This window comes from Salmo salar, chromosome 09 (genome assembly GCF_965601325.2).
Source record: "Salmo salar chromosome 09, fSalSal1, whole genome shotgun sequence".
Taxonomy (NCBI): Eukaryota; Metazoa; Chordata; class Actinopteri; order Salmoniformes; family Salmonidae; genus Salmo; species Salmo salar.
Window position 1 is genome coordinate 131,118,620 of NC_138299.1, and position 17,095 is coordinate 131,135,714.

General features: G+C 47.8%; 1 protein-coding gene across 2 annotated transcripts in view; it reads right to left on the minus strand.

The window, feature by feature from the left end:
* Positions 1-17,095, minus strand: part of LOC106612894 (neurobeachin) — a 305,164-nt gene that overhangs the window by 12,860 nt on the left and 275,209 nt on the right. The window contains exons 50-55 of one of the 2 annotated variants that reach the window (XM_045724516.2): positions 12,544-12,711; positions 5,953-6,042; positions 4,544-4,721; positions 2,371-2,442; positions 1,580-1,735; positions 1,310-1,480 (exon numbers count right to left, since the gene is read on the minus strand). In XM_045724516.2, coding sequence (XP_045580472.1) covers positions 1,310-1,480; positions 1,580-1,735; positions 2,371-2,442; positions 4,544-4,721; positions 5,953-6,042; positions 12,544-12,711 — 835 coding nt within the window. Of the gene's footprint in view, positions 1-1,309; positions 1,481-1,579; positions 1,736-2,370; positions 2,443-4,543; positions 4,737-5,952; positions 6,043-12,543; positions 12,712-17,095 lie in introns of both variants that reach the window. The other variant, XM_045724515.2, reaches the window with a different exon arrangement.

Genomic DNA, 17,095 nt, shown 5'->3' on the forward strand with positions numbered 1-17,095 from the left:
CCTGCCAATTCTTGCACATTGTTCATTGTGTGAATTGTTTTGATTGTTTTTTTGTTTTTTTATCAATTCCTTAATGCATATGTAACCAGTAGGCCTAGTAAATCTACTATTAATACCTGTCATTTGGTTACATACATTTCTGTTAATGCATATATTACAGTAATCTACCGTTCTCATTCTCGGAGCGGAAACGTTGTTTGTAGAGTTCACAACCTGCTACACTTGTGAGAAACAAGTTTTGGTTTATTTCATAACCAATGGGAGTTCTGCCAATTTTTTCATTGTCTTTTGTTTGGAGTGCTCCATGTGAACAATGAGCATGTGTGTGGTTTCTCTGTCCTGATAACGTTGAGGGGGAGAACGCCTGAGCACGCAACCTACTGAGTTGACACAATGTTGCACTTAACTAGTGATAGCTCAAATCGAGACAGATAGAAAGGGAGGCAGACAGTCAGAGTAGAAAGATTAATGCGATTGAAAAAAACTGTTTTCAGGATATTTTCTACTGTTTTTATTTGTCAGCTTCAGCCTTTTGTATTTTACTTAGTTGATGATGGAAGTTATTGGCCTACTGCTGCATTGGCTATAGTCTATCTCTGAGTTCCATGCTGTAATTTCTTTAGCCGCCAATGGATCTCGGTGTATTATGTGTCCATATGGCAGAGAATGGTGCCCTTGCATTAGTTGCATTTTTACTTTTACATTTTCATTATTTTGATTCCGACTTTTATGATTAACCAAATAAAAACATTATTATTGAAGTGAAAGTGTTCCACAAAAATGTGCATATCAAAATAAAATAACTGGCACGCAGGTAGGTAGAAATAGTAGGATAAATTGTAAACTTCAACAAACTTGAAACTCACGAGCTACCTATGGTCTTTGTTATAACACACATTAACAACATTTGAAAAAGAAACGGGCCCGCATATAGAAACCAAATGCCCGTCCAACTGATTCGTTCAGGCACCAGCCCTGCTCCTTGTCTCTGTCCATTATTCAATAACAAGAGTGGAAACTAGGAGTTTCACTGCTGTACAAAGAATGCTACTTTTAATATTATAATCTACCTTTATAAACCCCAGCTACACTATGAGGTGGTGGAATTCATTTGAGCTGATATGAAGAGCTTCTTCTCTTTACACAGGGGGCTCCTGAGTGGCGCAGCGGTCTAAGGCACTGCATCTCAGTGCTAGAGGTGTCAGACCCTGGTTCGATTCCAGGCTGTATCACAATCGGCCGTGATTGGGAGTCCCATAGGGTGGCACACTATTGGCCCAGCATCGTTGGGGTGTGTGTTCTGACTTACTGTTGTTGGGGTTGTCTCCTATGATGTGGTGTCGTCCACTCCAGTACCAGAGTAGCAGTGTAGCATCTCTGGACCCTGACACGATGTAGCAGTCTCCCCCGATGTAGCTCTCTGACCTGGCCAGACACGTCACCACGTCCCAGTGGCCAAACACTATCTGGGTCAGCTTACCTGCAGCACAGAGACAGTATTATGATATAAACCTATGTGTGTATGCACAGTAGTATTATGGTGGTACTATAGTAGTAGTACCATGGTAGTTAGTATTACCTGTCTCAGTAGAGTAGACTCTGAAGCTCTTGTCCCAGAAGCCACAGACCAGGATGTAGCGGTTGTCGGCAGTAACCACGAAGCAGTGTGTGTTGATCTGGATGCTCTGGTCCACCAGGTCTGTGATCTGACGCTTGTTACTCCCAGTGTTGTTGGCTACAGTCAGAGGGATAACTTAGTATTCAGTACAATGGTCTGGCCTGGCCTCAGGGTTACACCCACACAGAGGGATAACTTAGTATTCAGTACAATGGTCTGGCCTGGCCTCAGGGTTACACCCACACAGAGGGATAACTTAGTTAGTATTCAGTACAATGGTCTGTGCCTGGCCTCAGGGTTACACCCACACAGAGGGATAACTTAGTATTCAGTACAATGGTCTGGCCTGGCCTCAGGGTTACACCCACACAGAGGGATAACTTAGTTAGTATTCAGTACAATGGTCTGGCCTGGCCTCAGGGTTACACCCACACAGAGGGATAACTTAGTTAGTATTCAGTACAATGGTCTGGCCTGGCCTCAGGGTTACACCCACACAGAGGGATAACTTAGTTAGTATTCAGTACAATGGTCTGGCCTGGCCTCAGGGTTACACCCACACAGAGTGATAACTTAGTTAGTATTCAGTACAATGGTCTGGCCTGGCCTCAGGGTTACACCCACACAGAGGGATAACTTAGTTAGTATTCAGTACAATGGTCTGGCCTGGCCTCAGGGTTACACCCACACAGAGTGATAACTTAGTTAGTATTCAGTACAATGGTCTGGCCTGGCCTCAGGGTTACACTCACCAATCAGAGGGTCCATCTCTATGGGCAGGTGGTGGGCCTGTTCCAGGGAGTAACCTGGCGCTCCTCTCAAACCTGGAAACACACACACACACTTATATATCACGCACGCATGGGCGCACACACACGCACACACACACACACACACACACACACACACACACACACACACACACACACACACACACACACACACACACACACACACACACAGAGCACCTGCTCCATGGTCAGAGGTTGGTTCATGAAGGTTTCCATGAAGCTTATTGATTTCAGTTCCTGACTGTCAGGCTGAGTAGAGCTATGATCCCCTGGAGGGAGACTGGAGGGCAGAAACACAGCAGCATGCTGGGAATATGAAGCCCTTATTATTCTGCTCATTATTGTTGGAACCCAGAACACTTTTCTTCTCTCCAACAGAAAAACATTGGAGCTGCAGCTGTGGTCCTTAACGACAGAATGTAAGGCTCCACTCAGGTACTCAACTCGGTGTGTGTGTGTGTGTGTGTGTGTGTGTGTGTGTGTGTGTGTGTGTGTGTGTGTGTGTATGTGATGAGTGTGTGCTCCGGTGACAGATGTGGAAGTGTGAGGAGAATGTGGTGCAGTCGCAGCCTAATTTCCCAGTAAGCTTTGCAGTGACCCTTGACCCTGAGGTGAGTTTGGTTTCCGAGAAGTGTGTATGTGTGTGTGTGTGTGTTTGCGTTTGTGCGTGTGTATATGTGTATGTGTTTGTGCGCCTGCGTGTGTGTGTTCCTTGGAGTGTTGGTGGGTAATGTTGTTCACACATGCCTGAGGACCAACATGTGGAACCACTCAGACTCTCTTCACCTGACCAAGGGGTGTAGCAGGGTGGGTGATGCAGTGGTATGGCACTGGTCAAATGAAGTGGACTATATAGGGAATGAAGTGGACTATATAGGGACGCAACCATGAATGACTGTGGAGATGGTGCTGGCTAACTCTGGTTTGTCCAGACCCAGGCTGCTACAGACCCAAGCTGTGCTACAGACCCAGGCTGTGCTACAGACCCAAGCTGTGCTCCAGACCCAAGCTGTGCTCCAGACCCAGGCTGTGCTCCAGACCCAAGCTGTGCTCCAGACCCAAGCTGTGCTCCAGACCCAGGCTGTGCTACAGACCCAAGCTGTGCTCCAGACCCAGGCTGTGCTCCAGACCCAGGCTGTGCTACAGACCCAGGCTGTGCTACAGACCCAGGCTGTGCTACAGACCCAGGATGTGCTACAGACCCAGGCTGTGCTCTAGACCCAGGCTGTGCTACAGATCCAAGCTGTGCTCCAGACCCAGGCTGCTACAGACCCAGGCTGTGCTACAGACCCAGGCTCAGGCTGTGCTACAGACCCAGGCTGCTACAGACCCAGGCTGTGCTACAGACCCAGGCTGCTACAGACCCAGGGCCAGGCTGTGCTCCAGACCCAGACTGCTACAGACCCAGGCCCAGGCTGTGCTACAGACCCAGGCTGTGCTGCAGACCCAGGCCCAGGCTGTGCTACAGACCCAGGCTGTGCTACAGACCCAGGCTGCTACGGACCCAGGCTGTGCTACAGACCCAGGCTGTGCTACAGACCCAGGCTGTGCTACAGACTCAGGCTGTGCTACAGACCCAGGCTGCTACATACCAAGGCTGTGCTACAGACCCAGGCCCGGGCTGTGCTCCAGACCCAGGCTGTGCTACAGGCCCAGGCTGTGCTACAGACCCAGGCCCAGGCTGTGCTACAGACCCAGGCTGTGCTACAGACCCAGGCTGTGCTACAGACCCAGGCCCAGGCTGTGCTCCAGACCCAGGTTGCTACAGGCCCAGGCTGTGCTACAGACCCAGGCCCAGGCTGTGCTACAGACCCAGGTTGCTACAGGCCCAGGCTGTGCTACAGACCCAGGCCCAGGCTGTGCTACAGACCCAGGTTGCTACAGGCCCAGGCTGTGCTACAGACCCAGGTTGCTACAGGCCCAGGCTGTGCTACAGACCCAGGCTGCTACAGACCTGAACAGCTGTAGTGTGTAGACTAGCCCTGGTTGGTATGGAGTTTTACAGGGCCACTGCTGTGGTAGGTAGCACATGTGGTGGAACACGCAATTAGTTTTACAAGAGCATGTGTGTTCTGGCCTGGGAGAGTGTGTGTGTATGTGTTTTCTGGCCTCTGAGTGTGTGTAGTCCACTCACCGACGGTGTTGTGCCAGCGGTTGACAGCGAACAGTCGGCTACAGGTGACAGTGACAGCGGCAGGGACAGAGAGGTGTGGCAGGGTGTTGGCTGCTACGTGTGTCACGGGGGAGTTGGAGGGAAACTTCAACACCATGATCACATCCTGCTGCATCTGGTCCTTAAACATCAGAGGACTCTGGGGAAGGAAACACTATTGAGTAGAAGAGAGAAGAAGACAAGGAGTGTAGAGGGTGGAGGATGGAGGGATGGAGGAGGATGAGAGAGAAGGGGACAGAATGGAGAGAGGTAATTAGTGAGGAGGTAAAACAGGGTTCAGACACAGAGGAGCTGCATGTACATGAGGGAGGAGGGAAGAGGAGAGGAGAGGAGAGGAGAGGAGAGGAGAGGGAGGGATGAGGAGGGGAAAGAGAAAAAGGAGGGAAGGGGAGGGGAGGGAGGGAGGAGGAAGAGGATGGGAGGGGGGAGTAGGAGGAAAGGGAAGAGGAGGACAGGAGGGAGGAGGAGGACAGGAGGGAGAAGAAAGGGAGGGGTAGGGAGGAGAAGGGAGGAGGAGCAGGAAGAGGGGAGAGGAGGTGGGGAGGAAGAAGGGAGAAGAGCCATACTGTACATATAGACATACAGGCAGACACACAGAAAGACAGACAGGGGTTAGAAACATGAGATGGAGCTGTTTTATATGTCAGATGGTTAGTACATGAAACATCAGGGACAAGGGTTGTCCATCCATATGCATGTATCTTCACTTGCAAACACAGTCAGGGCAACATTTTCCTAGTGCTAAATAATTTAGATAATTGTTGCACTTTGCACAATTCTTTTGCACTACGAAAACGTGGCTCTCAGTTCAGTTGACTGTATGGGGATAGCAAAAAGGGCTAAACCAACAAGACCTCAGACAGCAGCTGACTGCTGTGGTAGAACTGGGCCAGTAGGGGGCACACTTTCCTCTGCTCTACACAACAGACACATTCAACGGGACATCTGTTGGTAGCTGTTCTGTTCTGGTACTGAGTAAGGCGTTCGTATTGTTATGGTTTTCATATTTAATGATGAAAATGCTTGTAAAATGTAAATGTATAGTCTGTGTGGACTTCTGATGCTTTCATTGCACATTTCTACTTTTTAGTCCTGGTTCTTGCAGCCTGCTTGAATACAGACATGCATGAGAGTTGAAATGTGGAGTGGGTACAAGGAGTGGAGAACATGGTAGAAAAGAGAGCATAGAGAAACCTACTGACAACATCTTCTCTCTCCCACCATGGAGAGGTGGGACTACCACACACACCAAAAACACACCATACAAACACACACACATGAATGCAGAGACACACTTGCATGGACACACACGCTCGCACGCACACACACACACACAGATAGACAGAGACGCAGCATGCTGTGTTTCTCACCAGGTGCATGGCCGAGCTGCGAGGAGGATGTGGCTCGATGAGCAACTGAGACGGAGTCTGTCCAACAATCAGAATCTGCTGCTCCATCGCCTGAGGAGAGCGGGAGGATAGAGACGGAGAGAGAGGGGGAGAGCAGGAGAGACAGCAATATAGAGGGGGAGAGAGAGGGGGGGACAGTGATAGAGAGGGAGAGAGAGGGGGAGAGCAGGAGAGACAGCAATATAGAGGGGGAGAGAAGGGGAGAGACAGCGATAGAGATGGGGAGAGCAGGGGAGAGACAGCGATAGAGAGGGAGAGAGGGGGAGAGCAGGGGAGAGACGGCGATAGAGAGGGAGAGAGAGGGGGAGAGCAGGGGAGAGGGTAGACAGAGACAGAAAGGGGGAGGAGAAGGGGAGGAGAGAATGAACAGAGAGAGAGGGAGACAGAGAGAGGAGAGAGATGAGAGAGAGAGGAAGAGGAGAGAAAAAGAGAGATACTGCTGTCACTATCAATAATCATCAAAGTGATGGGTCAATGCGTTAGTTGACATTGCAAGCAAATCCTAACTCAGCCGTGCCTCCAAGGAGGGGCGTAGAGGGACGAGAGGGGTGCACTGACAATTCGCCTAGGTCCTCCCCCTCCCCCCTTTCTCCCCATTTCCTCCCCTCTCAGCCTGCAGAGTCATCCAAGTGTTAGCATGGAAGAGACAACCCTTTCCCTATTAACATGCTTCAGTTAACCATTCCCATCCCGGGACCCCCCACACTGACGCTAACCTGGACTGACATGATGCTAGGACTGCAGCAGGCCCCACGTCCATGTTATTGGGCCTGGAACAAAGGCAGAGAGCAAATGCACACACATGCACTCACACACAGTACTAGACAGTACACACCACTCAGTATCTACAGCTTCCATTGGCAACCACATGCCATAGTGGGAGCAATGTGTTCTGGGTAGAAGGTGATTCTTAGCCAGGACCATCTACCCACAATACCCAGGTCACTTCCCATCATGCATAGCACCAGAGAGGTGAAGCCCCCTGGTCAGTTGAACATTGTAGGACACCAGTGGATGTTTCCCATGAGTCGTCGAGCGGCGAGCACATTTGGCAACCATTATCAGTCAGTGATTCTTTACTACGCAGTCCGTCAAGTAATAACCTAGTCCCATTATAGCTATTTTAGGTGAGGGCTGGGGTCAGGGTCACCACGTCTATTCACATAGCGAAATCTGATCCAGAGATCAGAAAGAACCAGAGGGCCATATGGAAGACATCAGAAAAAATTTACGGAATAATTATTTTGGTTCTCCCGGAGAACGTTGACCGTGTACAACTGCTATATTTCTATAGGCAAAGAAAGAGTGTGAGCAGAGAGAGAGAGGGAGAGAAAAGAGCAGAGAGAGAGAGAGAGAGAGAGACAGAGAGCAGACAGAGAGAGAGCAGAGAGAGAGAGAGAGAGAGCAGAGACAGAGACAGAGAGACAGAGAGAGAAGCGAGAGAGAGAGCAGAGAGAGCAGAAAGAGAGAGCGCAGAGAGAGAGAGCAGAGAGAGAGCAGAGAGAGAGCAGAGAGAGAGCAGAGAGAAAGCAGAGAGAGAAGAGAGAGAGTGAGCAGAGAGCAGAGAGAGAGCAGAGAGAGCAGAGAGAGCAGAGAGAGCAGAGAGAAAGCAGAGAGAGAAGAGAGAGAGTGAGAGCAGAGAGAAAGCAGAGAGAGAGTGAGAGCAGAGAGAAAGCAGAGAGAGAGAGAGAGCAGAGAGAGAGACAGAGAGCAGAGAGAAAGCAGAGAGAGAAGAGAGAGAGTGAGAGCAGAGAGAAAGCAGAGAGAGAGAGAGAGCAGAGAGAGAGACAGAGAGCAGAGAGAAAGCAGAGAGAGAAGAGAGAGAGTGAGAGCAGAGAGAAAGCAGAGAGAGAGAGAGAGAGAGAGAGAGAGAGAGAGAGCAGAGAGCAGAGAGAGAGAGAGAGCGCAGAGTGATTGAAGGTTATCTGAAGTGCATGTTTTCTCCCGACCATCACAACAACATGCCAATAGCGCTAATCCTCTCTGCGGTCGGTGTGTCAGAAAGTCACCTGTATCTCAACAGCCATTTCGAAGACTTAACAGGCAGTTCATTCATTTACGGACCGCCTGCTTTAAGGCCCTGCTTGTCTTTTGGCTGATAAGTGGCACGTATTGCGTAACTATCTGCTGCTGTAGCTCCCAGAATCAACCAACCTGCCTGGATGAACACACAGGTGTATCAGCAGCTATCACCTGGCCTGGGGGGCAGACAGATGGATGGACGGTGGGCAGGGGGATGGACAACAGACAGACAGGTATAATGCGTGGTATAGTACTGACTCATTGTACCTGGGAAGTAGGAACTAACGAACTCCTGTTCGTCAGGTATGCATCACCTTTCACCCACATCGAATGAATGCTCCACACACCAAATTAACACAGACGGGTCATATGAATAGATTGTGTTTTTATGTGTAGTTGAGATCAGAGTTTTTCTTTGGAAGTGTGATGACTTGTAGTTCTTAATTATCATATAATGACATTCTAAAGGATCTATAAGAAACTTTAACCAAGGCACTACCCGCACCCACACAAAGCCAAAAGATATGTTTTGAATTCCATCCATTCTTACACTATTAAAACCTTGTTGTGAGGTTATGAAGTTAACATGTTATGTCGTTGGAACAATGTAAGTGACTGTGAGATGAGCCAGTGTGGATTGGCTGTAGGTAATCCTTTCCCCACAGACAGAGGTTAGCCTGAAGTGTCTCTGTGAATGACCGTCTCTGAGTTGACATGTGAACTACTGTATGTAGAAGTACACCGCCTTGTCTCTAACAATGTTGTCACAACCACAGCTACCATCACCAGGAATCTGTGTCTTTTAAGTTATGTATAGCTTATCAAGGGATCTTCTTATAGCTGAGGTCAACTATTTAAACACCAGCATGCCAGAGCTGCTACTACGGCTAGGTGACTGCGGTAAGCATAATGAAAGCAGCTTCAAAGCTTCTGTCATCACAAGGACACCTTCATTGGGCTAGCACCCCCCCCACCCCCGCCCCCCCCCCATGTTGTTTGTCCCTTCAATAGGCAGTAATGGGCCTTCTAACTGGAGGCTGTGTGACTGGCTGTCTGCAGGAGAACAGCCTCACTGATGAATAATTTGTCTGTTTGTGTCTGAGTGATACAGCAGGGTCTGTATCAGGGGGCTGCTGTCATGTTTTCCATATGAGAAGGCTGTCAGGATCGACATCAAGGCTGGAGTAGGACTGCTGTTCCAGCAGCGCGCCCAGTAGACCTGTCACTGTGCCCTCAGCCAACCACGGCCCGGACGCCTGTCTTAGCCAACAACGGCCCGGGTGGCCCGGACGCATGTAACAGCAGCCGCCATCAGCCAGTCTAATCTGACACCTAATCAGAGGAATGATTATCTCTCATTCTGACTTTGTAATTCCTTGACATTTTAATGCCATAATTGCAGTGGTTAATGTCAGACCTGCGGTTGCACCTGTCAGACAGGTATGAACCAGAACCTGCCTGAAGCCAATCAACACATCCTAAAATGTTCTGGAACCAATCAACACATCCTAAAATGGTCTGGAGCCAAACAACACATCCCAGAAAGTTCTGGAACCAATCAGCACATCTCAGAATGTTATGGAGCCAGTCAGCACATCCACTCAGATTGGCTGGCTGACTGACTAACTGATAGGCTGGCTGACTGACTAACTGATAGGCTGGCTGGCTGACTGACTAACTGATAGGCTGGCTGGCTGACTAACTGATAGGCTGGCTGGCTGACTGACTAACTGATTGGCTGACTGACTGACTGACTAACTGATTGGCTGACTGACTGACTGACTAACTGATAGGCTGCGCCTGACTGACTAACTGATAGGCTGGCTGACTGACTAACTGATAGGCTGGCTGACTGACTAACTGATAGGCTGGCTGACTGACTAACTGATAGGCTGGCTGACTGACTAACTGATAGGCTGGCTGGCTGACTAACTGATAGGCTGGCTGACTGACTAACTGATAGGCTGGCTGACTGAATAACTGATAGGCTGGCTGGCAGACTAACTGATAGGCTGGCTGGCTGACTAACTGATAGGCTGGCTGGCTGACTAACTGATAGGCGCTGCCGCTGGCTGACTAACTGATAGGCTGGCTGACTAACTGATAGGCTGACTGACTAACTGATAGGCTGGCTGACTAACTGATAGGCTGGCTGACTAACTGATAGGCTGGCTGACTGACTAACTGAAAGGCTGACTGGCTGATGGGTCAGCTGAAATAAGACCATGTTGGGATCCTTTGACTGGGAGCAGCTCCACACCTGGATCCCACCGCTGCCACCTTATTTCCACCAATACACAGGATCCCAACACTTCCACCATTATCAGCCAAATCTATCCTTGGGATGCATCCCAAAAGACAGCCTTTTTCCATAGGGCTCTGCTCAAAAGTACTGCACTGTATAGGGAATAGGGTGCCATGTGGGATGCAGGTTTATGTCTATCGTTAATTGTAGTGCTTGAGATAGAAGGTCTATTGTCTGAAGCATTGAAACTTTCTTCCTTGAGCTACATATTATCTCGCACAGATGAATTTGTTGTTTTGCAGACTTGACCTTAGGTTTCTGTCTCTGAGTAAATGACAGGCAGTAATTATTCACCTGCTATGGAGTAAGAATAAGAGGATCTGACGAAGGACTTGAGGTATTCAGGCATACCTTCATTAGTACTTATCATATCTGTTGCATTTAGCTGAGCTAAGTCCTCCCTCCAACACACACAGACACATGTCAGAAAGGAGACAACATCAACTGGTCACCACCATTAGGCAGTATGGAGCTACACAGTCAGCTTCCATCCTAACACTATCGCCTCGCAGGGTGGCAGACAGACAGACAGCTTCCAAAACCTCACAGCCAGATGACTCCAATAATTGCCATTGTCTGAAAAAGCATGAGAGGAAATAATGAAAACCAAAGCCGTTGTCCATATTGTTTGGTAATTAGGCAGCTGAGTGATTTGCATAGTGGTCACTTGATAGATAAAGCCGGCCCGGGAAGTGACGGGATATAAATGAGTTGTTTTGCAGACAGCAGATGGTGGATATCACAGGGAGAGGAGATCACACTGAAAACACCACACTGCTGCTGCATGCCAGCTGCTACTGCTGTACTGTAGTCTCAGCTCTCCTCCTTTTGACCTATCTATCTATCTCCCTCTTCCTTGCATTCCCTATCTATACGAACCTCTCCTTCTCCCTCCCTCCCTCTCTCTCTACCTCCTCTCCCTCGCTCTCCTGCTTTCTCTACCTTCCTCTCTCTCTACCTCCTCCTCTCACTCTCTCTCTCTACCTCCCTCTCTTTCTTCTGCCCTCTCTCTACCTCCTCCTCCCTCTCCTTCTACCTACCCCTCTCCCTCACACTCTTTCCCTCCTTCTCTCTCTCCCTCTCTCTACCTCTCTCTCCCTCTCAACCTCCCTGTCTCTCTCTATACCTCCCTCTCTACCTCCCTCGCGCTACTTCTTTCTACCTCCCTCTCTCTCTACCACCCTCTCTCTCTCTTCCTCCCTCTCTCTTCCTCCCTCTCTCTACCTCCTCCTCCCTCTCCTTCTACCTACCCCTCTCCCTCACACTCTTTCCCTCCTTCTCTCTCTCCCTCTCTCTACCTCTCTCTCCCTCTCAACCTCCCTGTCTCTCTCTATACCTCCCTCTCTACCTCCCTCGCGCTACTTCTTTCTACCTCCCTCTCTCTCTACCACCCTCTCTCTCTCTTCCTCCCTCTCTCTTCCTCCCTCTCCCTCGCTCTCCTGCTCTCTCTCTCTAACTTCCTCTCTTTCTACCACCCTCTCTCTACCTCCTCCTCTCCCTCTCTACCTCCCTCTTGTTCTACCTCCTCTTCCTCGCGCTCTCTACCTCCCTCTTTCTACATCCCTCTCTTTCTCTACCTCCGTCTCTCTACGCCCATCTCTCTCTACCTCGGTTTCTCTCTTCCTCACCCCTCTACCTCCTCTCCTCTCTCTCTCTCGCTCTCTCTCTGCAATTAAGCTATTCACAGCTTCCTGTCGCTCAGAGAACAGTTCAGATCTAGTCAATTAATTAAATGTAAATTAGAGGATTCACTCCCATGTCTATTCACTAGATGACCCCTTGATGATTTATATCAAACAACACTTCAGACTAACATTCATTGACCTGGGTGTGAGTGAGTGAGCAAGTGAGCGTGTGGGTCTGCAGTAATATAGGAGTAGTAAAGAATAACGTCAATTGTAAATGGAGTGAATGAGAGATAGTAAATAAAGCTACCCTTGACTTTGTACTGTATTGATCATGTATTTGCAACAACTATACTGTAAACCCATATCTGTGTGTACTCTATATGTGTTTTATGTGGTTGTTGTCATCTACGTCCTGTTGTCTGTAAATGATTATGGTTTAACAAAGACAAATTCCTGTGAAATACCAAATAAATGAACTGAACCCAGACAGAAGCAGCACTATCTATCTATGGTGGAGCTGGGTATATGGGAGGGGTGGGGTTTGGTGTCCATGGTGACAGTGACGTGCGTATCGTAGCGTGTCGTGTCAAGGCGTACCTCTCTGAGGGCGGGGTCAGTGATGCTGTCCAGGCTGACGGAACCCTCGTAGGTCAGGTGGTGAAAGACATTGAGGGCGCGCACCGCCTCGGGCCCGCGCTGCTTGTAGCCGAAAATAAGGTCAACCCACTGATGCAGCTGACACGACACGAACTCACTTTCCAGGGCCTGTCAGAACACACAGACACACAGGCAGGGTTAGAGGGGAAAGGCACCCGGCAGCATGAAAACACACACAGTACACATACTGTAACACACACACACGCGCACGCACACATACACAGGGTGAGTAGAGGAAAAAGGCACCCGGCAGCATGAAAACACACACAGTACACATACTGTAACACACACACACACACACACACACACACACACACACACACACACACACACACACACACACACACGCACACACGCACACGCACACGCACACGCACACGCACACGCACACATACACAGGGTGAGTAGAGGAAAAAGGCAGCCAGCAGCATGAAAACACAATGTACACACACAACAATACATACAAGGGAAAAAATAACACACACCACACAACCCAACACGCGTTACACTACACACACAGTCTATGTTACTGTACATACAACATCACTGCACTACTCAACACATAAACCTCACTGCACTAGTTGTGGTAAAACAGGGAGGAACACTACTATTGAACCTAAAGCATTCAGTGATATTAGACTCCTGAGTTTTGATAGCAGCTATTCTCTCTCCAGCCAGACTGTGATAAAATCCACGTCCCTATATAGTCCTATATATTTGACCAGGGCTCTCATCAAAAGTAGTGCACTAGCTAGATAGGGAATAGGGTGCTATTTGGGACGTAGCTTAACAAACAGGATGAGCCTCAGGAGAGCCGGCTTAATGCCTCCAGCCTGATATCAGCCAGGTATCATGTTTCTTCTCTGTCTATTAAAAACAATGACTAGCCATCTTTCTCATGGAGCTGTTCAAAACATATGGAGATCCACTTTACCGTAAGCCGTGTGTGTGTGTACAGAGAGGAAAATGTATTTCTTGGGTGTGTTTAGATACGATATCAAAGTAAAGATAACTACAGCATTCCTGTAGTCTTACACTGGCCCCTATGGTATACAGTGTTACAGTTCTGTTAGATCACTATGGTATACAGTGTTACAGTTCTGTTAGATCACTATGGTATACAGTGTTACAGTTCTGTTAGATCACTATGGTATACAGTGTTACAGTTCTGTTAGATCACTATGGTATACAGTGTTACAGTTCTGTTACATCACTATGGTAGACAGTGTTACAGTTCTGTTAGATCATTATGGTAAATAGTGTTACTGTTCGTGTTACGCATCACTATGGTAGACAGTGTTACTGTTGTGTTACATCACTATGGTAGACAGTGTTACTATTGTGTTACATCACTATGGTAGACAGTGTTACTATTGTGTTACATCACTATGGTAGACAGTGTTACTATTGTGCTACATCACTATGGTAGACAGTGTTACTGTTGTGTTACATAACTATGGTAGACATTGTTACTGCTGTGTTACATCACAATAGCACACAGTGTTACTGTTGTTACATCACTATAGTAGACAGTATTACTGTTGCGTTACATCACTATGGTAGACACTGTTACTGTTGTGTTTCATCACTATAGTAGACAGTGTTAATATTGTGTTACATCACTATGGTAGACAGTGTGACTGCTGTGTTACATCACTATGGTAGACACTGTTACTGTTGTGTTACATCACTATAGTAGACAGTATTACTGTTGTGTTACATCACTATGGTAGACATTGTTACTGTTGCGTTACATCACTATAGTAGACACTGTTACTGTTGTGTTACATCACTATAATAGACACTGTTACTGTTGTGTTACATCACTATGGTAGACAGTGTTACTGTTGTGTTACATCACTATGGTAGACAGTGTTACTGTTGTGTTACATCACTATGGTAGACAGTGTTACTGTTGTGTTACATCACTATAGTAGACAGTGTTACTATTGTGTTACATCACTATGGTAGACAGTGTTACTGTTGTGTTACATCACTATGGTAGACAGTGTTACTGTTGTGTTACATCACTATAGTAGACAGTGTTACTGTTGTGTTACATCACTATGGTAGACATTGTTACTGTTGTGTTACATCACTATGGTAGACAGTGTTAATGTTGTGTTACATCACTATAGTAGACAGTGTTAATGTTGTGTTACATCACTATGATAGACAGTGTTAATGTTGCGTTACATCACTATGGTAGATAGTGTTACTGTTGTGTTACATCACAATAGTACACAGTGTTACTGTTGTGTTACATCCCTATAGTAGACAGTGTTACTGTTGTGTTACATCACTATGGTAGACAGTGTTACTGTTGTGTTACATCACTATGGTAGACACTGTTACTGTTGTGTTACATCACTATAGTAGACAGTATTACTGTTGTGTTACATCCCTATGGTAGACACTGTTACTGTTGTGTTACATCACTATAGTAGACAGTGTTACTGTTGTGTTACATCACTATGGTAGACAGTGTTACTGTTGTGTTACATCACTATGGTAGACAGTGTTACTGTTGTGTTACATCACTATGGTAGACAGTGTTACTGTTGTGTTACATCACTATAGTAGACAGTGTTACTATTGTGTTACATCACTATGGTAGACAGTGTTACTGTTGTGTTACATCACTGTGGCAGACAGTGGTACTGTTGTGTTACTTATTTCACCTCATTTGCTCACATTGTATATAGACTTATTTTTCTACTGTATTATTGACTGTATGTTTGTTTTACTCCATGTGTAACTATGTGTTGTTATATTTGTCAAACTGCTTTGCTTTATCTTGGCCAGGTCACAGTTGTAAATGAGAACTTGTTCTCAACTTGACTACCTGGTTAAATAAAGGTGAAATAAATAAATAAATAGATCACTATGGTAGACAGTGGTACTGTTGTGTTACATCACTATGGTAGACAGCATTACTGTTGTGTTACATCACTATGGTAGACAGCATTACCGCTGTGTTACATCACTATGGTAGACAGTGGTACTGTTGTGTTACATCACTATGGTAGACAGTGGTACTGTTGTGTTACATCACTATGGTAGACAGTGGTACTGCTGTGTTACATCACTATGGTAGACAGTGGTACTGCTGTGTTACATCACTATGGTAGACAGTGGTACTGTTGTGTTACATCACTATGGTAGACAGTGGTACTGTTGTGTTACATCACTATGGTAGACAGCATTACTGTTGTGTTACATCACTATGGTAGACAGTGGTACTGTTGTGTTACATCACTATGGTAGACAGCATTACTGTTGTGTTACATCACTATGATAGACAGCATTACTGTTGTGTTACATCACTATGGTAGACAGCATTACTGTTGTGTTACATCACTATGGTAAATATATAGTGCTTATGTTATTATTGTTCTTATTGTCAATCCAGTGGCTACACACTACAACTCTTGCAGCTGATTTGTACAGAGACATGATGCAGGACTTTACACTCTCCCTCCCACAGGACAATAACAGCCTCTACCAACAGAGTGGAGCTAACAGACAGAGACAAACACAGACAGAGACGAACACAGACAGAGACGAATACAGAGGGAGCTGAACTAGCCACGGGGCATGTCACCACGATTGAATCAGGCACATGCAAAGATGGGAACTGGAGGGAGGAGGGGTGGCGGGAGGGTGGCGGAGGGACGGAGAGAGAGCAAGAGAGAGAGAGACGGAAATAAAATAAAAGGTAAAGTAAGAGGGAAGCAGAAAATGAAGAACGCCAGAGTGAGATCTGAAACACTGTCTACCAGCAGGATGACTGAGGACATAGATGGAGAGTAAAGATGATGATTCTCTACGTATCCATCCACGGATTCCGCATGTATACTAATATCTACAAGATAAGAGGATAAGAACACTGTGCCCCCCCCTGCCGAGGCCTGCCCCTCCACCTCCCTCCTCCTATCTGTTCCCCCCTCCACCTCCCTCCTATCTGTCCCCCCCCTCCACCTCTCTCCTCCTATCTGTCCCCCCTCCACCTCCCTCCTATCTGTCCCCCCCTCCACCTCCCTCCTCCTATCTGTTCCCCCCTCCACCTCCCTCCTATCTGTCCCCCCCCTCCACCTCTCTCCTCCTATCTGTCCCCCCTCCACCTCCCTCCTATCTGTCCCCCCCTCCACCTCCCTCCTCCTATCTGTCCCACCCTCCACCTCCCATCTGTTCCCCCCTCCACCTCCCTCCTATCTGTCCCCCCCTCCACCTCTCTCCTCCTATCTGTTCCCCCCTCCACCTCCCTCTTATCTGTCCCCCCTCCACCTCTCTCCTCCTATCTGTCCCCCCCTCCACCTCTCTCCTCCTATCTGTTCCCCCCTCCACCTATCTGTCCCCCCCTCCACCTCCCTCCTCTTATCTGGCCCCCCCTCCACCTCCCTCCTCCTATCTGTCCCCCCCTCCACCTATCTGTTCCCCCCTCCACCTATCTGTCCCCCCCTCCACCTCCCTCCTCTTATCTGTTCCCCCC